Source organism: Merops nubicus, unplaced genomic scaffold (assembly GCF_000691845.1).
Source record: "Merops nubicus isolate BGI_N331 unplaced genomic scaffold, ASM69184v1 scaffold12900, whole genome shotgun sequence".
NCBI classification, from domain to species: domain Eukaryota; kingdom Metazoa; phylum Chordata; class Aves; order Coraciiformes; family Meropidae; genus Merops; species Merops nubicus.
The window spans coordinates 45,304-66,234 of NW_008584908.1; the positions used below are offsets into that span (position 1 = coordinate 45,304).

Below are 20,931 nucleotides of genomic sequence, written 5' to 3' on the forward strand. Positions count from 1 at the left end.
ATGTGTTTACTACCTGAGTATTTACCTAAATGACTCTCTTGTCCTTATTCAGTGATCTATGATTTCCTCTTATTAGGACCATTGCATCTTTACACAATGTTTCTGCTTCTGCGCAAAATGGGTTACATATAGTGGTTTTGTTCAATAATGCCTTCACGTACAAAGTCAGGGAAATGACCTTTAAAGAACAAAATTAAGTATTAGTTTAATGCTGAAGGATGGTATTGAAAGGTTGTTAGATACTTTCAAAATAGACTTGTAAAACTTTTTTTTAAATTTCTTTATAGATTCTGGACAACCAGGAAGTCCAACCCACAATGATCCTGCCAAGAATCCACCAGGTAAATATAAGTTCCAGAACATATGCGTCTAACATTGTTTGAGAACAAAGATATTACTGTTAATAGTTAAAGAAAGCATAATTGGTTAGTAACTGATCTTGCATTGGTAAGTACATATAATCAGGACAAGCTGTGATTATTTTAATTTTAATTTTTTTTTTAAACTGGCAATGCCAATTTAATTGTAGTTTCATCAACATTACTTTAATCTAAGGAATTTTTCTTTCAGTTTATAGTTTTTAGAATTTTGTAAGTGGGAATGGGCAGAGGAGTAAGGAGACAAGATCCCAAATAACTTTACTTTTGTAAAAGTCTTCGGATGCTAAAGTTACTCTTTTATCTCAGACAAACCACAATTGACCTACCTCTAAAGTCTGTGACCTGAGTGATCAACTTCTTTATTTTTATTTTATATATGCATTATAAAACACAAATATCTTCATTTTTTGTGTTTTTCACATCAGCTCAAAGCAGTTTTTGAACATGTTGTTAATGGGTCATCCTAGTGATGTGGAATTTTTGTGAGAGAGATGTCAGTGTAAACAGTCCTTTCAAGGATTCTCTTAAAATAAAGTCAAGAGAAAATCAAACCCAGACTTTGTCATTCCACATTGTTTAGACTAAATGTTCCTTGTATTTTCATAGAGTTATCCTTGTAATCAATTGGGCTGTGCAAATCTTGTAAATGTTGTTTTATGATTTTTATTGGCATAACACAAACTAGTGTGACAGACATGCTATCAATTCTTAATGAGCAAGGAGTGACTTCTGCCACCACTGTCATGCTGTATCTTCTCATTTCGGCTTTTGGAAACGTCTACATGAAATAGGCTGCAGCTAACTCTGTTTGCTCTTCTCAAATGCAAAATGAACCACACTCTAACCAAGAATTAATTGCGTAATGGCGGGCTGTTGCATATACATGAATAGTTTCTGCATTTGTCCAAACATTAGGGAAAACAGCCTCTACTGTTGGCATATTGTTTTGTACTGTACATACAATCAAAGTATTCCCTATAAGTGGTGTAATATGTCATGTGTGTTGCATGGGAATACCCAAAAGTGGGAGAACCATCATAGACTGTTACTCAAAAAGACATATTCTTGTAATAAAGAACACAGAAACGTACAGTGGAAGATTGCAGGTATGTTTGTAGAGACAATGGGGGCAGAAAAATTCAAATAGCTCAGTAAGCTCTTTTCCCAGTGATTTAAGTTTTTTTTTTTTCTTTCTTTTTCTTTTCTTTTTTTTTTTTTTTAAGGGATGATGCAGTGATGCAGGCTTGAAATCACTTTTGGCTGGAGACTTCAATGTTGTTTTTCTCCAGACTATGTGGGATGTTATGGATAGACTTTTATTTCACTATTAAATATGTGACATAATTTATGTAGGATAGTGGTTTACAAACCCCAACCAGCAAATTTACACCTAAAATAAGCCTGAAAAGTTTCCTCACAGATAATCACAGTTTTGTAAAACTTGGACTGTTTAGCTGTAGAGCATTTTGTTTTGCTTTAGAGGATCTCTGTTTCTGAGTGCAGACAAAGCCAAGTGCATTACTCCTTATAATTTGACAAGGTGCTTTGCCTTTGGATTTGCAAAGCTGAAGGCAGGATCACGAAACTCCCCTTCAACATGTTTTAAATTTCTGTTTTAGAGTACCATTTAGCTTTTGGAGTAAGAAGGTAGAAGTACATATTTCACTAGGGAGGATCATATCCTCTAGTGAGTCAACCCCAGGCTGCTCCAGCAAGGATGACTCTTGCTGCCAGCAACAGAGCCCTGGGGAGGGCAGCAGATGAGCTATATAGACTTTCTTTTGGCAGCCTTGTAGGGCAAGACCAGATGTCCCGAAATTTGACAGACTCCAGTGTTTCAGAAGGTAGTGGGAGATAGAAGGAAGAGAAGTCTGTCGCTGGTTTCATCATGAAACTTTCTGCTTGAAATTTATCATAACACTTTTTAATGGTTTGGAGTCTCTACTGCAGTATTATTCTTTTATCTGCTGCCAAGAAGGGAGAGAAAATGGAGGATGTGCTTTACTTCCCTTGAAACCCTTCATTTAAGCAGAGACAGAGGCATAATTAAATGCCATCTCTCCATTTGAGGAGACATGAACTTCTAGCATCATTCAGCTTCCCTGTGTGGTACTGTGTTGGGGTTAAACTGGCAGGGAGAAAGTGTTGAGGTTTTTGTGGGACTGCAGTGTACAGGACTTCTGGGGATGTGCAGGAGAATGAGAGGGAGTTGCACTCCATTCTGCTTGTTTGGGAAAAGCACTGCCATCCTGTTCTTTCTTATTCTGCTTTTTATTCTGTGCTTCACATGAATCTTGTTATTAGAACCTCACAGTCACTTCTGTCAGAGTCCCAGAGGATATCCATTATGAGGTTTGTTTTTGGTCCCAGGGCAGGAGCACATGGACTAACAGTGCCAGGAGAGTTTATTCTTCTGTCATGTTTTGGTTTGATGTCTGTATGTCAGGGAGCCAGGCTGTTGGCAAGGGGTAGGTGCTGTTAGCTTTTGGATACCACTGCCTTCATGAAGATTGCCAAGGAAGAGGAGGTTGGAAACTGAGTGGTAGTTGGCGAGGCTGCTGGTGTTAAAAGTGGGTTTTTCTAGGTTTGGCTAGACTGTTGCATTCTTTAGGGTGTCTGGTAATTTGCTGTCTCAACCACGGAGGGAGGGTAATGTCACTTGCCAAACAAAAGAACATTAAGAGCACTTGCTGGAATTCTTTACGATATGTTCCTAAAAATACACTGAATACTGTGATAGCATAATACAGTACTAAGATGGTGCAGCTTGTGGTGAAAGTATATGTAGCTTTTGTTGCAAGATCCAGGGATATCATCCTCTAAGTCTTATGTTTTAATAACTTGCATCTGGTATATGTCTAAGGAATGAAACTTGTTTTCTGAGAACTAGGTTGTAAAGGTCACTTCTCCACAGGAATTGTTAAGAAGGTGCCAGACAGATAGATGAGCTGAACTGAAATGAGAGAGAAGAGTTCAAACACTGCTCTTGCCCGTACCAGTCATTAAATTTCTGGAAGTTTATGTTATACTAGAGTGATGCTAACTATTAAAAGTTTACATGGTTTCAAAGGGAGAGTGGGCATGTCCACGGACCCATTGAGGGTGACTAAACTGGTAAAGGCACACCTGCATTAATATGTTTTAAAACTGAAAGTACTTGGAGCCTTGGACACTATCAGTCAAAGAAAACCCAAACCAACTACTTTAGGCTGACATTGTTTCTTGCTATTGTAATACGCAATGGCTCCCTGCAAATCCCATAGGTCTTTTATATAGCGTAAGAAAATCTGAAAAGAAAGCTTTCCTTATGTGTGTCTTGAAATAGCTGCAAGGCTATGGGAGGATATGTACTGAAGGCAGAGGGAATGATCTGTCAGTAAGTTCAATTGTTAGGTATAAGAAAATTATGAGAGTAAAAAGATAAAAAGATCTAGAACTACTAGCAAACTTATGGTATTGAGACCAGCCGTAACACTTTGGTCTCCAGTGATGCAATCCTTACTAGCTAGTTCTTTTGGTAGAGGATTTTCTGTGTTTTAGTCTGCTTTAATTTTCTTTCCTTTACTGCCTGCTGGCTACAACTGTTTGACATTAATAAGAAGGCTTGCTACCTGCCATTGCTGTGAGGTTGCTACTTGGCAGACTTGATTTATTTATACACCAACATTAACACTGCTGTGTTCAGTTGTTGACATGTTGCTCAAATCTTTGAACACAGCCTTTTTAAGCTACTAAAATAAGAGTGAGAAATAGCAATATTGATAGAGTAAAATGTTACCTTGATAAGACAATAAGATAGGAAAGAGACTTGGATACAATTTGAGGAATCAAGAGAACTGGAAAACTAAGGGATTGGCTAACAATTCCTACTGGAACTTCACGTCCTTCATCATGGAATGTCTTCAGGATGAAGCTGTGAGGAGAATAATCTTCTGTTGTATAGGTTCCTTCAACATTTCAGAGCTGTTCTTGTCCAGCATGGAGTAACATAAAAGATAACCATAACTTTTCAGAAGGTGCAAAGGAAACCTAACTCTCTTCACAGAGACTGTTAAAAACCTCATCAGCAAGAGAAGACAAGTGTGTTCAGATTTTTGCTTTTATCCAAGAGGTTTGAGTTCAGAGGTTATTAGAGCTATGTTTCCTAGCAAAAGGGACCTCCTGCCTTTTTTTTTTTTTCCTTTTTTTTTTTTTTTTCCCAATAGAATTTACACTGCTTTAGCTGGTCCAAGGGATATTTTCATATAAATTTTGCAGATGCTATAATGTCAGTCTGGACTAAATAAGGAATGCAGATGACTCAGGTTTGAGCTTGTGTGCTGATGAATATTACATTATTTATATGAGGTGACATACTTTTAGACAGAGATATTGAGAAACTCTCTCTCCATGTTTCATTCCTCTCCAGTCTTTCCCTTCTTCTTTGTTCCATGCTAACCTATGATATATTGTCAGGGAAGTCATCTAGTGATAAGAGCTTCAATGTGAATGAGGCATAGGTATGTGAATATCCAGCCTCTGCCTCACAATTCTGGTGTTGGTTTTCCCGTTCTATTTTCACCAGAATTTTTATTCTGGGAACAATTTCCAAAGAAGACCTGAGTAAAATAATCTTTTTTTTTTTTTTTTTTTTTTTCCCTAATTAAAGAAAGTCTTGCCAAAAAGCTTGCAACCAGCCTCACCTATCTCTCAATATGCAAATCTGTCTTGCAGATGTAGAGCCCCAAAGGCTTTTTTGTGCTTTCACATGGGCTAGCAGCCACAGAGAGAACATTCTTTTTGGATCAAGCCCTAAGAAATGTGTAATAAATATGACTGGTTTAGATAGAAGTATTTTAGTTTTAAGATTTAGGATGTATAGTTTCAGAAATAAAGTCTGAAGAGTAATGTGATCTCAATCTTTGCTGTCTTTTGGAAATGGAGTAAGTGAATGTCTTTGAGTTTTGCCTGACTCAGTACACAGATGGTTTCATTATTTTAGTGTATTGCAAGTTACCCTCTTGTGGTAGGGGAATCAGCCCCCTAATTAATAAGAATGAAAGAGATATTCCCTGGCCTCATAATTTCAAGCAGCTTTTCTTATGGAAGCAATGATGCCATAGTAGCAGTCTGGGGATTCCAACAAAATTGTATTTAAACAAGCATATATTTACCTTGCTTTTCCTGCATGGAAGTGGATAATCTGAAATGCTTGCTCTTTCCTGTATGCCTGCAGCCATGCCATCTCAGATAGCGATCTTCAAATAAAACAGGGCTGGGTTTGATCATGGCTTGATTTTCTGTGGATTTCTCCCTTTCCCAAATACTTTATGAATTAGTAATGCCAGTGATTGAGAGGTGATACTCTTCCTCATCAGCTGCTTATCCCTAAGCTAGGTGGGGCATTCTGGGGACATGGCGCAGCTGTGCTATCATGGCAATCAGAAAACTGCACAGATTGTACAGCCCCTTTTTCCAAACGGAAGAATTTTTGGCCTTGCAAGCTGGTTTGAAATTTGGTGTGGGTAATTACTACTGTCTGTTGGTTTAGGATTACCTCTGACTTTTTGTTTCCATCAGCTATCCTTTATGAATCTACTGTGTAAATGGTGCTGTGTTCACTTCTGATGCAATTGTGTTCAATGGTGAGTGCAATGGTTTTTACCTCAAAGCATGCACTGAGCAAGAATTTACTAAAAGCTCTTATGTTACCAGGGAGAAATGCAGAAACTTGCTTTGGCATCAGAAAATTCCTTTTTGGTACCTGATAGTCAGATAGCTGTTAAAAGCAGCTCTCCCAGCCTCTTTTTAAACCTTGGCTGGAGTTTGTATATAACCTGTGACCATCTAGAGTGGAAGGGAGTATGCATTTGTGTTAGTTACACTTTCTGTTTCTTGCTAAGTTTTGGGGCAGACTGACTTTCAGGCTTCTAGTACATGGATTCCAGAGTCCATTAAACCATGTGTTTACTTCTTCAAATTACTGTATCACTGAAGGGTATTATAGTTCTGGTTATTAACTTGAGAGTATTGAAAATCTCATTTGTTTTTAAAAACGGCACAGACAGCTTGTAGTTCCTTATTTTGCTAAAAGTTCAGTGGATTCAGGGTACCTTTTTGCAACGTTTCCTGTCCCAGTTGCAATGTCATTGCTGCTTTCAGGAAGAAAACCAAAACAAACTGTGTATGCAAAAAGGGCAGAGACAATTGTGCAATAACCAAAATAGCGTCTTTCTCTGGACAGACTCTAGTTGAACTTTTCCAAATGACATCATCACTGATGTCATGTGATCCATCCTTTAACTGCCTTTAAGACATTCTGTTTCAGTGGGAAGTGGTTTCTGATATAATTTCTAAGGTATTGGCTTCATAATGCATGCAATGTGAAAACTGGTTACTACCAGTTCTGACTCTGAATAGTAGCTATGGCACTAGGATTAATAAAGAGCTTCCTGTAGAGGTTAGATATTGTAGAGAACAACAAGAGCTGGTCCCTAAAAGTCAGTTTTCAAAGACTCAAGCAAAGGAAGCTATACAATGAAATGGTTTAATCTCCATTTGTAGCAGTTTCAGAAGTCAGTCCTGTAGCAGCATCCAGAACGTTGCATCACATAATTTAAAGCCAAGCTGCAGTAGCTCCTGATGTAGAACGTGTCTCACAGCTAGTAATTCTATCCACTTTGGTATAATTCCTCTTTGTAAAGATCTTGAAATAAAAGTAGAGTAATATAAATTGTTTCCTATACTGATTGGATATTTACTCCTGCTTTATAAATTGCTCAAAATTTAAGTCTGTATTGGGGAAAAATTCTAAATGTTTAATGATACCAGGAAGAAATTTTGTGTTTTGGCAGTAGCCAATATGTAGCAGAACATAAACAAAATTCTATTCGTAAAAGTACAATTAAATCTGAAGACATAAAAAAGTTTGGTTGGAAATCTGTAAAGCCAGACGTCACTGGTAAGATTTTAAGTAGTCTGAGAACAAGCCTTTTAAAGAATGTTAGTACAAACTGAAAATATTTTTCAGTAGTTTTTTTTTTTTTTTTTTTTTATTTGTTTTTTTTTTTTTTTTTTTTTTTTTTCCATTTTAAGTCTTAGCATGGTTAAAAGCTGTACTTGTAATTTAGCTATTGAAGGCATAACACAGGAATAGAGTGGAAGATGTCTCCTGTGAGAACAGGCTGAGAGAGTTGCACTTGTTGAGCCTAGAGAAGAGAAGGCTCTGGGGAGACCTTATTGCTGCCTTCAAGTACTTAAAGGGGAGGGACTCCTTATCAGGGAGTGTAGTGATGGGATGAGGGGTTATGGTTTGAAACTACAAGAGGGTAGATTTAGATGAGGTGTAAGGAAGAAATTCTTTACTGTGAGCACAGTGAATCACTGGAACAGGTTGACCTGAGAAGTTGTGACTATCCCTTCCCTGGAAGTGTTCAATGCCAAGTTGGATGAGGCTTTGTGTGATCTGATCTCATGGGATGTGTCCCTGCCTGTGGCAGGGGGGTTGGAAATAGGTAATATTTAAAGTCCCTTCCAACTTGAACCATTCTATGATTCTTTGATTCTGTTTAGGAGGACTAGGGCAGAATAACTTCTACAGCAGCTGGAGGCATTACTGAAAGTTTCTTCTTGTACTGACTATGTGAGGAGAGCTTGATCAGAAGTGCTGCTTGGCTTAACCTGTTAATCTTTCATCCTTGATGGCACTGGTCTGGTCATTGCAATATTGTTTGGAAAACATATTTTTCAGAAATTAATTTTCTGTAAAAAAGGTAAGGATAGAGGGCAGATTTTATGCTCACGTTGTACAGAAAGTAAAAGGAAATCAGACAAAAAGTCCACTTATTTATGGGGGTTGGAAGTTGCTGACTATTTATACAGAACTGCACAATGGTGGATTTGGCAGAAATGTTATTTTTCTAGAACTCAGATTGGTAAGAGTAATGGCAATTAGTGAAATTCATTTCAGATAGTGTCATCTCTCAGGCAAAATGACTTTTAATAAATGACAGTGCTCAGTACTTATATTAGGTTTGAATAATGAAGACAATAAAGTGTTATCTTGGTCATTAAAAGATACAGTAAATCCTCTATGAGAAATACAACAATAGACTGTAAAAGTGAATTAGTTTCTGTGTGCGTTATGGAGATTTTATGCATTAATTGTGCTGTTACATACAGTTTTGCTGTTTATCCATTATTATATGCAGAGTTCTTATCTCTGCAACAAATTACTGCAGTTTAATGGCACAGAACATTTTCCTATTGCACAGCCGGGAGCCAAGAACACTTCTATGATCTACCTGCCATTGATTGTCTTCCTACCTAGTTAAAACTGTTGAAGTCCACTGGTACTGGAACTGAACACAGTGTGTTTATTTTTCTGCACTTGGGGGCACCACTGGAATCCACCTTCCCTGTTAGAACATAAAGGCTCAGGATGAAGTTACTCTAGTGCCTGTGGCATAAAATGTTTATTGTTGCATCAGTGTTTTTAATAATACTTTGTCATATTACACAGAGAAAAAAATCAAGCTCTTTTTTAAGTTGATTGAGCTGAACAATAGCTGCAGTTTCCCTTTCTTTCCTAATGCCAGGCAAAGCATTTGTGTGTACTTGTGTGTGTCTTTATTTTTGGACTGTCCAAAGCAGGAGGAAACCTGGTTGAAAGACAGTTATTAAGCAGTGAATAATGCATTCTTCTGTGAGGGTGTGATAAATCGTACTACTGCTCAGTGACAGAATTTTTTGCCTGCTCCCATTTCATTATCATAAGGAGAGAAACACACTATATTGCTCCTCGTGTTGTGTGGATATACTCTTGTGATATTACCAGTGAGAAAAACTAAGAATTCGTGAGAGAAGCCTGAAGATTAAATGCCTGTGTGTGTGTGCATACATGTGTATACATCTATGTTTTTACATGCAACATTCTACATGGGCATTTTCTTTATTTATTGTGAACCTTTGGGCTTGTTCTCACTGTAATGATAACTTGACTAACCTAAACTTGGGTAAATCTCGTTAGCCTTACTTGACTGAGAGAAGTTGTGCTTGAAAGTAGTGGTATTTGGATCAGCAGCAGAATTCAGTCTTGTCTCATTAGCAGCTCCAGAGCTGGCTGCATGTTTGTATGCTGGCTTGGAGCTACACTTCACTTACAGGCCAAGTAAAATTAAGAAACTAAATTGTTATTTGGAAATCTCCCTTCCATATACTACTTCAGACTGTTCATGCTGGAGGAAATAAACAGAAAAGGGAAAAACTGCCATAATTCGGGGAATTATTAGCACTCATCCAGCTTGCTCATTGTTAGGTTAAAAAATGAAACCTGAGAAAGAAGGGAAAAAACAACATTAACTCTTGGGATTTTTTTATATGTATATGGCAGCTTCTGTCAAATAAATATTTGAGAATCTGTGTCATGTTTTCATCCACACAAAGAAATCTGTGGGCCTAGTAAAACTGCTAGTAAGCAGTGAAAAGAGCTTGTTGCCTCTGCCCTCCTTGTTTGACTCTGAAAAGTTAAGTAGAGATTTCTCCAGATATACCAAGGACAGGTCTCTCAAGTGAATTGCACTGCATTTGCAGTCAATTTTCTGATTATAGTGGCAGCATTATCTTAAACTGCTTGAAGATGAAAGCAGTAACTGCCAAAAGAAGCCTAAAGACAATAGTACTGAACCAGTGTTTTCCAAATCAGTAAATATTCCAGTAGCTGTATTTTAAAATTTGTTTCTTTTTTTAGTTAAGACATTTAGAGTGCTTTTACTCATTCAGACATTTGGAACAGAAAATTGAGTGTATTTTCACAACAAAAAAACTCTGTTAATTCAGAAAAGAGACTAACACCACCACAGTAAGGAATTCTTATTGCACCATCTCACAGGAATTCTCTGTGATAAAAAAAAATAATGCTGCTGAAGCACCAATGTGCACCAAGTATACATCTAAATATTTCTGTTGGCAAATGGTTAGTGTTTCCTACTTATAAGGGCTATGGTGCCTTGTAATCTCAAATTCAGTTAATTCAGTTTATGCAGTGATTATTGACATGAGACTTCCACAGAAACATGTGTTTCTCACCTCCCTTTTTATGAAGTTATCTAATTAGACTGCTGAGGTAGGTCTTGCTTATCAGTTGTTTTTTCACTCCAAGTTGCAGTAATCCAGGTTGTGCCTGGATTTCATGTCAGGGAACGTATATCATATAGATTTATCCTAGAATAAATAAACATAAGACAAACCAATAATAACTGGTTTCTTAAACATAGATTTCTAGATATGTAATTCAGCATGTATATAAAAACCCCACTGTGTAGCTAAGCTGGTTTGCCCAGTTCCTGCTTTTACTGTAAAGTTTACTAAAACTCTCATCTGCCTCAGAGGTGATTATTTGGTTGTGGAGGTGGTAGTTTAAAGTTACTATCAGCAGGGCATGAGTTAAATAAAAATCTGTTTAGCAGAAATGTATGCAAGGACAGTACTACTCTACGGTGAAATTGCTTAGTCCTGTTGATACAATTCTTAGCTCAATAATGACTTAAAAATTTAAGCTGCTAATAAAAGGAACTAGTTTTAAGACATGTTCTGAATGTTTATCTGGGAAGTCGGTTTATTGCTTGTTAGGTTTTGTACACATAGTAAAAAATGGCTTTCTTACAGCTCCTCAAGATTTTTTGCACCTCTGCCTAAATTTCAGCTGTCATTAGATCATGTGATCCATTTCATTGTACTTTGCCCTGTGTATTATAGCTCTGGGACTGTTGATACTGTTGTTAGCTGGTGTATAACCTTATCTATAGTTATTTATTAATCTTCTCATGGTACTGTTGTGATCTTTTTTCAGTGTATCTTGAGGACAGTTTTGTAAAATCCGGAGTGTTCAACGTGTCAGAACTTGTGAGGGTGTCCAGAAGTAAGTTATAATTTTGCAGTTAATAATTTCCAGTGGCTGTTATAATCAAGTAAAGTTTTTTTTTCTTTAAGTTTTTTTTTTTCTCCCCAAGGTGTAAGATGCATAGGAAATGCATGTCTCTGTCACTATCACCATCACTAACACAGTCTGAGCACAGCATTACAGTTCATCTTGACTGTGTTTATAGTAAAACAAACAGAAGTTTTCTTTTGTGTCTTTGATATTTAAAGATCTAATCCATTTGTTGTGTGTCACTCTGCACATTTTGAGATGTCAGTAAAACTACCATATATAGCAAAACCTTCTATTTGTTATACTTGGAGCTTTTTAAAGTTGTCCTATACAACCTTGGATTTTGCTAAACCATCTGATTATTATTTTAGTTCATTTTTGAATTTGTAGGTCTTAAAAGAAGAATCACAGCCTGTATATAAAGGATGACTAAGTTAATGTATTATACGCTTATTTTTCTTTTACTCATAGCACTGGCTGTAAATGAATTTCTAATTACAGTGGCTTGTTTTGGCATCAGAAATGTTATGCACACCAACACACACAAAAAGTAACATAAAACGTAAATATAAAAGGACAGGTGAAGCTTTTATTGCAGAAAGAAAACCCCGAATGAATGTAAATAAGAAGATCTGTTTTGTTGACATCTAAGGATCTGCTGTAATAATATGACATAAAATCAGTGCATCTTTTCATTTGGCATTGCTTTCTAAATACTTCTCTTCTCCATTAGTATTAATACTTTTAAAGTATTTCTCTTAAGACTTCATTCAGAAGTGAACAATAATGCTTGAAAATAATAGTTAGAGTGTCTGCAGTGATGACACCAACATTATAACCACTGTCCAGAGACACCTCTTCTGATGAGACAAGGGCAAAACCAGTGAAATACGTTTCCAAATCTCTGTCCAAATTTTGCACAGGAGATAATTCCTGCCAGGTTAAGATCCTTGAGGAATTTAATTAATCTAGTTACCTTTAAGATGCCTGTGCCATTTCATTTGCTGTGGTCAGAAATTACTATTCAACAATTAAAATTATAGCAAGTTCTTCTAGAAAATACTGAGCATAGCCACCCTGCAGTGTTAAGACATATTCTTTTAGGTGCTTGCTGAAGGTATGGTTTTGCTGTTTCAGGAGCCTGCAGATATGCAAAGCACAGCTTTCTTTTATTTGTCAGGTGGTTAAACACACTTCAAAGTATCAGGCCATTGATTAAAAAAGAATCAGTATTATAGTTATGTTGTGAAGTCATACCTTTTGCAGCTGTTATACATGACAAACTCCTAATAATAAGCTTTAAAGCATGTGGTTTCTGTGGGTTTTCTTACCATGCATTTGTTTAACCTCACGCGGCAACAGAGCTGTACTTTAACTGTTGGGAAAAATACAAACATCCAGATGTGTTACACAACATGTACTTATTAAGTGCCAAAGGTAGTTAAAATGTACGATGCACAGACAGTGAACAGAGGTAAATACACCACAATATGTAAGATGTAATTTATTCTTGAAATGCCAAGGCGTATGATACACAGACTCAGTAAGGAGGTGAAGATAACACTGCGTGTGTGTGTTTGTGTGTAGGTGTACACAAGTGAAGCAGTACCTGTGGCACTGGCAGAAAGAAAAAGGAGGCAGCAAAGCATGCTGTTAGCAAAGGAGGCTATTATTAATTAAAAAGAGTCAACAGGAAGGGAAAAGGAGTTTGTGTGTCCACAAGTTTTTTCTTTCTAGTTATTTCAGTTCTTTAATAAATAATGTTGGCTGTCCTTATAAACCCTGCCACAATCATTACAAAAGTCCTTGTACAGAAATCTTGATTTTGTTCTGAGGTTTGTGTTACCTTTTTCATATTGATGGTTCCAGGTTATCTATTATATGACAAATATGTTATGCCTACATAACTGTGAAGGGATTTCTAGGGACTGGGGAAGCCAATTTGCTTTTTAAAATATATAAACATTGATAGAACTTTTTTGCACTTGGTTTCTGCAAGATGCAGGAAATCAGATACATGTAGTAACATCTTGATGTTTTTCCCAGTGTTAAAAATGAAAAAATGACTAAAAAGATAGGAAATTATATTTAATGCATTATGATTATACATTTTTCAGCACCCATAACCCAGGGAACTGGAGTGAACTTCCCAATTGGAGAGCTTCCGAGCCAACCATATTACCATGATATGAATTCGGGTGTAAATCTACAGAGGTCCTTGTCCTCTCCACCAAGCAGGTAAAAACTTGAATGAAATAAGTGCTAATTTGAAACCTGGTTTAATATTATAGGAAAAGCAATTCACAAATACTGTCACCAGCCAACTGTTTTATGAATTTCCTCTGTTTTTGTAAGGTGGGCTACTTATGTAATCTTGTAATTTGAAGTAGTGTCATTTTTGCCTGTCATTGCTTTTGATATCAAAGATGATAATAACTTCAGGTTTTGAAGTGCTCACTAAATCATCTGCCAAGAGAGCAGTTACACATCCTGAAATTGCTCCTGAGTTGCAGGAAGGTCTAGCAGCCAGGAACCTGCTGGCAGAGCCTGGTGCCACAGGATGATTGCAGGCACAAAGACTGTCTTTGAGGGGTCTTTCTTGGACCTCTGTCTTCAAAGATATGCTGGGACAGATTCTATTTCCTGTGGAAAGCCATTAGGGCAGGTATACAAAGGCAAGATGTCTTTATCCATAGCATTGCACCAGCTCATGCAAGTGTGTTTCCTGCCTCACCATTAGAAGGGACACTTCCCAGCACAGTGGGAACAAGCAGGAGCATGTGAAGTAGTCACAGGATCTCTGATTTTTCTCAGGGGTCTTTGTGTGCCTGCTACAGGCATTTTGATCTGAGGGACCCACTTATTCCTTGCTTCAACATACTGCTTTCTAACTCTGAGAAAGACACAGTTCCCTCCCTCAGGAGCAGCTTGCAGGCCCACAGATGTGAAGAATCTTCTCTGCCCTCTTTCTCACTCTCAGATAATGTATTGTCTTGTCACACCCCCCTAGGGCCTCCAGTTTTCTGAAACTAAGAAATGTACTATGAAATCACAAGCACTATAGGACCCCTCATTGTCCCACATTTCTGCCCCCCAGTGAGTCAGCAAGTGTCTGTGCAGTGGGATAGGATTTAACAGGACTGTGAGGGATCTGGGGTTCTCTTCCACCAGTGCCTGTTGCTTCTGAGTTATTTTGCTCATATTCTGCTTTTTCATTCCATTGTATTTTCAGCTTGATGGTTCTCCTAGTACATTTTAGAAATGTACTTTCATTTTTGTATTTTCATTGTATTTTCAGCTTGATGGTTCTCCTAGTACATTTTAGAAATGGGCAGATTAATTCTCACAGTGTTGTCTAAATAATAAAAATTATGAGTGACAATAATAATCATAATATACCACAATGATTAAACCTCTGTCCTGTTTTTTTTTGGCAGTCAGCATAACAACTTCAGTATATGCTGGTACAAAGAAACTTCCACTGTATTGAAATGCTGCCTTCTTTTATGTAGTGTGACTTGAAATATAGGCCTTTTGTTGTTTTTAATTAAACTAGTTTAAAACAAAAAGATTTTGTTTCAGGTTAGACCTCTTTGAAAAGCTTAGGATGAAATACAGTGAACTACTGTTGAAATATAGTAAACTACATTTTTTCCTTATTAGCACATTCAGAAAGTTCCTCTTTTACCTCGACGTTATTAGTAAAACTTTTCCAGTTCTTTGTTTTACTTTCATGGTTTCTGCTTAGTGTTTGACACTCTCATGACACAGCTTTTCTTTGGTATGTTACAGGAACTGATTTCTTGGTTGATCAGCCAAATGCTATTAGTACTTTATATGTTATCCATTCATGCCACATCTGAAATATTAGTTATGTGAAAAATGCAAGCACATACCTGCACTCCATATTATTAAATAACATAATCTATGTAAGTTAATGTAAGCTCTAATATCTGCATTTTAGTGCTTTGTTTGCCTGAATTGCTTTCTGTTGAAGCATTTGTTGAAATCCAAACAGTTCATATATCACTACTAGCTGCATATCATATTCATTGCCAAATCTCATATTACTTCAACAGCAAAAGACCCAAAACTATCTCCATAGATGAAAATATGGAGCCAAGCCCAACAGGAGACTTTTATCCTTCTCCAAATTCACCAGCTGCAGGGAGTCGGACATGGCATGAAAGAGATCAAGGTGAGTAACATGGGACTCTTGTACCTTGAATATATTCAAGTACACAATAAATCTTTGCATCTGCCTTTCCGTTATTGCAATAAAAGGATGTTTTTTTAGCAGAATCATTATTTTTCTGTCTGGTGTGCGTATTTGCTGCTCTTGTAAATGTAGTTAAAAGCAACATTCAAAAGGATATGGTATATACAACCACGTAATAATTTTTCTGTCTAGTGGTTACCTTATATATTGTTTGAAAAGATGTGTGTAAAGTGAAGTACTTGGTATTGTATATGCTGTGATCATCCTAGCAGGATTTTGAGGACAGTGGTTTCAAGTAAAAACCAAAACATCTTACTATAGTTGACTCTACACAGATTTTGTTTTGCCATGACAGACTCCTGTATGTGCTTCTAGTCCATACTATGTGACTTAGAATAGGCCCAATAGGCTTTTTCCTGACATTCCCCTCCCCCCCCCACCCCCAGATCTATGGGACTATATCCATAAGCTAAAGGGTGTTGTGTGGCTTACCAGAAGCAAGGGACGTGTTTCTGTGGAGAGGAAAATTATGACTGTCAAGACAGTAAAATTAATTGTCATAACTTTTCCTCATGTTATCTTCATGCTTTGTAAATCCAGATTCCTATCTAAATCTATTCATTCACCTTTGCGATGTAAAAATATGTTTAAACTCGCATGTATTCTGTTGGTTAATGGATCCTGTGGCTGAGGTGTTGCAGTTATTTGGAGAGTCTGTGAAATATAAAGCACAGTATATAAAAGTGAAACAGATAAAAAGACATACCTTTGCTTCCTTTCCTGATCTTCTAATGTTTACTGTCCTTTTCCCTGTCCACGGCTCATCATTTGCTCTCATTTCTTCAGTAATGGACAGACCCTTTGTTCTTACCTCATTTTTATATTGCTATAGGCTTCTTTCCCCACCCCCCCCTTGTTTTTTTAGTCCTACTAAATTTTCTGTATGCAAAGTAATGTGATTGGTATTTAATTCAGCCTTAATTTTCACATTTTCATTATAGTTGGTCTCCTTTTAATCTGCTTCTGCCTGCCCTCTGATTTACATTCTCATCATTAGGCTGGTCCTCTCACACAGTATTTACTAGTCTTTTTCTTCATTGTTTCTTTTCTACTTTGTGTTTCCATGGAGGCTATGGTATTTTATTTCTAGCTGTTAAATTAAAAAAAAAAAAATAAATCTTGCCTGTGGCTTTGCATAACCAAATTTCAGAAAGAGGACTTCTGCCAGCCAGAATCTTCCCTCTTGGGCAAAGTATTCTCCTCTGTGACTCTTACCTCTTTTGTCATGACACTTTAGTGTGTTTTTGCATAAAGGACAGGGTAGTACCCCAGCTAATTTTTGTACTTCTAAAATAAATTATTTTTGTGTTTGTGAGGAAAACAGACCATTGTTCCTCTCTGAAGCGGTGTCCACATATCTTCACTTGTGAAATTAAGTCCTTCTGTGCTGCTGAGTGAGCTGTAGGGACTCCTGAGAAATGCAGTGCTACATGGGCAGCTGAGCCCGAGTCCTGCTGACACAGACTTTCAGAGATGATCTCTGGAGTTCCCAGCTATCTCAATTGCTTTTTAGCTCTTCAATCATTCTTTTGCAAAGGACTCTGCTTTGTGAACCCTGGGTTTATTCAGTTTTACCAGCCTTTTTCATGTCACATTTATTCGTAGTGAACAATGTTATTGTTCAGATCGCTTGAGTTGATTTACAATGAATCTTTACTTAATTTCTGTGGTATTGGGTAACTTGACCTCTGGACAGCCTTTAACTCTCTCTATATGTTTCATAAACTAGAGAATTCCAAAAGATGAGAAAGACAATAAAATAGACTTGAATCAGTGAATTTTATTTTTTGCTTCCTGGAGTTTACATTCCTCCCTGACTATCCTATTTTCCAGCACTGCTGGGCCTAGTGAAGTTTTTCCAGAGCCCTGGCAGAAAGATTGTCTTTGAGACACTATGAGTGACTTTTTTTTTTGTCCTTAAGAAGTTCTTCCCTTCTTGCAGAAGGACAGATAAACTACTATCCAGTCTGAAAACCATTGTACTAGCGGAAGCATAAGCATTTTGCTCCTAACCATTTATGTTTGGCTTCCACCACTTTTTAAGGTTATCCTTCTGCTGCAAAAATACTGTAAAGTAGTGACCACAGAGCCTGTCTTTGGTATGTGGCCACATTGGGAAGGGGTATGTGGCACCTCCTGGCATATTAGTTCTGCTGCTACTGTTAGATGCTTGAGATCATCTTCATACTAGCGTGTAACTGTGTAAAGCTCCTTTTGGACACAGAGGTCTTACCATGATATAAGATCTGTGGAAACTTGTATTCTGTTTCCTTATGCCTGCAAGCATAAAGATAATAGAAGTTTGGAGGTGGTTTCTATGCCAGAGAGCTCACTGGTACTACTTCCCTCTCTCCCATGGACATCTGTGTGTCATATGAAGCTAAGCATAAATGACAAAAGGAGAATCCATTTGGGATCACATTTGAGTTCATCCAGTGTCACCAGGGGAGGCTCATGTAGTCCCAGCAGGCACTGCTTTTCCAGGCAGTCTCCAGAGGTTGTTAGCACCAGAAATTTGAAATGTTCTGCAGTACCCACAAACGAGAATATGCAGAGATAACATATTTATGGGTAAGTAGCTTCTTTTTCACCCTGATGCAATTTTTAACTTCTCTAAGAGAAACAAAATCAGAAATAGGGTTGATACCAAGATACAGCATTTGATTTTAGTTTCAGTCTGTTTTGAATCTGACAGAGCAAAGTCTCTACCTTCACACCTGAAATAGAGATTTTTTTTTTCATCTGTATACTTAAGTGTAATGTATTTTCCTAGAAAAAGAAATTACATAGTTTTTAAAGATTCTTTTATCGTGAAGGCTTTTCGTCTTCATTTGGCTGCATTTGTAAAGTTGCAGAAAAGAGATATCAGTGGCAATTTGGAAGTGGAGATGTTCACAATAAAAGAATGATAACTGAAGCAGGTTGGAATAAAGCATTAGAAGTTTCCTGAGTGTCTGAGCAGTATCTAACCATTTTGATACAAAGAATGGGACAAAGATTAATGGGTAAGACAGAAATGTACTGAGGTGAAAAATGTGACAGTTGAAAATTTGCAGTGGGGTGGAACAGGTTAGACCAACCTTTTACTGATACGAATAACAAATACCATTACTTTAGTAGGTAAATAGACATATGGAGAGGAGTGATTCTGTATGAGTGATTCTGTTGTAATCCTCACAGTCTGTACAGCTTCTCTACTGTGCAAGCATGCATCATGAAGGGTAGGACTGTGACTATAGGAGTACTTGTGGTTTAGCCAAGGAGTGTCATCTGAAACAAAGAAAAAGAAACCTAATCCAACTACAAGAAAATCTTCCTGATACCACACTCTACTTTCAGTTGTAAAACTCCAGACTTTGTCCTTTTGCTGTTATCGCTCTTCTTCCTGTCATACTAATTCCAAAAATGTTTTTATAAGGTTTCTAGATGTTGTATTTTATAGTTTATTTTAAGGGTGTTGGCTGTTTGAAGATGTAATTCTGGGCAGAAATAAGTAAGCATATCTGGAAAATGGGAGTTTCAGATGTCATAATGTTGGTCAAAGCCAATATGTAAAGGGTTATAAGCAGTAGCTTCATTATCTAGTGCTCTAGTATTGTTATGTGTGTTATAAAAATATATTAAAAAACCCCTAAGCCAAATTAGTATTTAAAATAATTTTTTTTTTTTGTTTGTATACATGTTGAAGTGAGATTATAAATCCTTATGGAAGAAAACAAAGGCTTCTGAAGCCATGAAACTGTACTGGACATTTACTTGCAAAATTTTGTGACTATATTGAAAATCTATGTAACCACAATAGTATGTGTAAAAGTTTCAGAAACAGCTTGAAAAAAAACAGCTGTGGATTTACAGTGTTTCTTTTGAGTTACATACATTTAATCATTGTGGGAAGATTCTGTTGTTCTTTAAACTGTGACTCTACTTGCATGATTTTCTGAAACAGGTGTTAGATCTTCCTGCAGAGCAAACAGGCAGGTTTAAAGATGCAAAGATTTCTCCCAAACCTTCTCTCTACCACTAGCCTTCCAAATAACTAGCCATCCTCTAAAAATCCCAAAGCCTAAGAAAGCAAAAAGCCTGAGAACTGTACATTACTTAGAAATAGAGCCCTAGCATGAGAGTCAGGAGTTCAATTTCTGTGCCTGCTCTGAGATCTTGTGCAATTTGTGTGTTCTCTCCTGGAACTCATTTTTTTCTAGTTGAATGTCTTATTAACTTCATTAATGTCTGAATCATGTCTTACATTTCTAACATCTGGAAATATATCTAGATCTAGAATGTAGTTAGCTGTAAATGTTTTGCAGTCTTGGTTGCTGTTACAGAATTCTTTACATGCTTCTGTATTAAACAAAATTTTGAGTTCCTGCAGTAGCGTGGCAATACTTTGTGAAACAGATGGAAACTGGTGCATAGTAAATTCACTGGGTGTTTCAAAAATTCTGAGGAGGACAAAATTTTCTACAGAAAAAAACAAAATTACCCTCCCCATTTGGAAGAGGAAGTTATTAAAAATACAGCAAAACTAGTGACTACTGCCGTGGATAAAAAAACTACTTTTGATCTAATAGGCTAAGAACTGTTGTTGAACATTTTGATTTTTTAACTGGTAAGTAAATCAAATACTTTTTCCCTGAACTCATAGCAAAACATGATTATCAGAACAGAGCACAGTGTGTGCACCTAAGGCTTCCCTTCTAAATGCTAGCTTGACAAAGTGTATGGACATTATTGCAGACAATTTCAATATTTGTCCTTGAAGTCCGTTTTACTGTTCTAGTGCTACAACACTGTGTGTATTGTAAATGAATAAAATGGGTTATCACCAGTGCACACTGGTTATCATAAAAGTGGAGAGATTCACATGGAATTCTGTAGTATTCAGGTGTCTGGAAATACTGAGTGTCAATATACAATGAAGTGAATTTTAATTTTACAGTTTCTTCATCATGCTCACTCTCTTACACCTCACCCACCTCTACCAACAGTCAAGAGCCAAGATGCCAGCATACCATTAAAACTGAAACAGCTGGATCGCCTTCACCTGTAGATTGGCCAGCAGCTGTGGGATCCTCCACTTCCCAGGTCCCGACCCCCTTTGTTGGATACCCCTCTTCTGGACACTTGTCCCCTTTTGCTTTCTCCCCACCCACTGGACACTCCTTCCCCATTGAGGTCCTTCCTGATGGCTCTTTCCTTCTTGCACGTTCTTCTCATGGACCGTCAAAGATGGATGTTCTCATTTCTGAAGTGAGGGACCTGAAAGAGGAAGTAGTTAATGTGGTCCAGGAGCTGAGAACAGTGACAGATCACCTTGGCTTTTTGGTGTCCTGTGTTGGACAGAGTTCAGGATTTTTTCCAGC

At 37.2% G+C, this 20,931-nt stretch overlaps 1 protein-coding gene across 1 annotated transcript in view; it reads left to right on the top strand.

The window, feature by feature from the left end:
• The first annotated feature begins 253 nt into the window (after window positions 1-253).
• The window catches only part of NFIB (nuclear factor I/B), a 67,188-nt gene continuing 46,510 nt past the window's right edge, over window positions 254-20,931 (top strand). Inside the window, exons 1-4 of the mRNA XM_008945833.1 lie at window positions 254-341; window positions 11,209-11,277; window positions 13,407-13,527; window positions 15,369-15,487. Of these exons, the coding sequence (XP_008944081.1) occupies window positions 13,478-13,527; window positions 15,369-15,487 (169 nt within the window). The 5' untranslated portion in view covers window positions 254-341; window positions 11,209-11,277; window positions 13,407-13,477. The remainder of the gene's footprint in view (window positions 342-11,208; window positions 11,278-13,406; window positions 13,528-15,368; window positions 15,488-20,931) is intronic.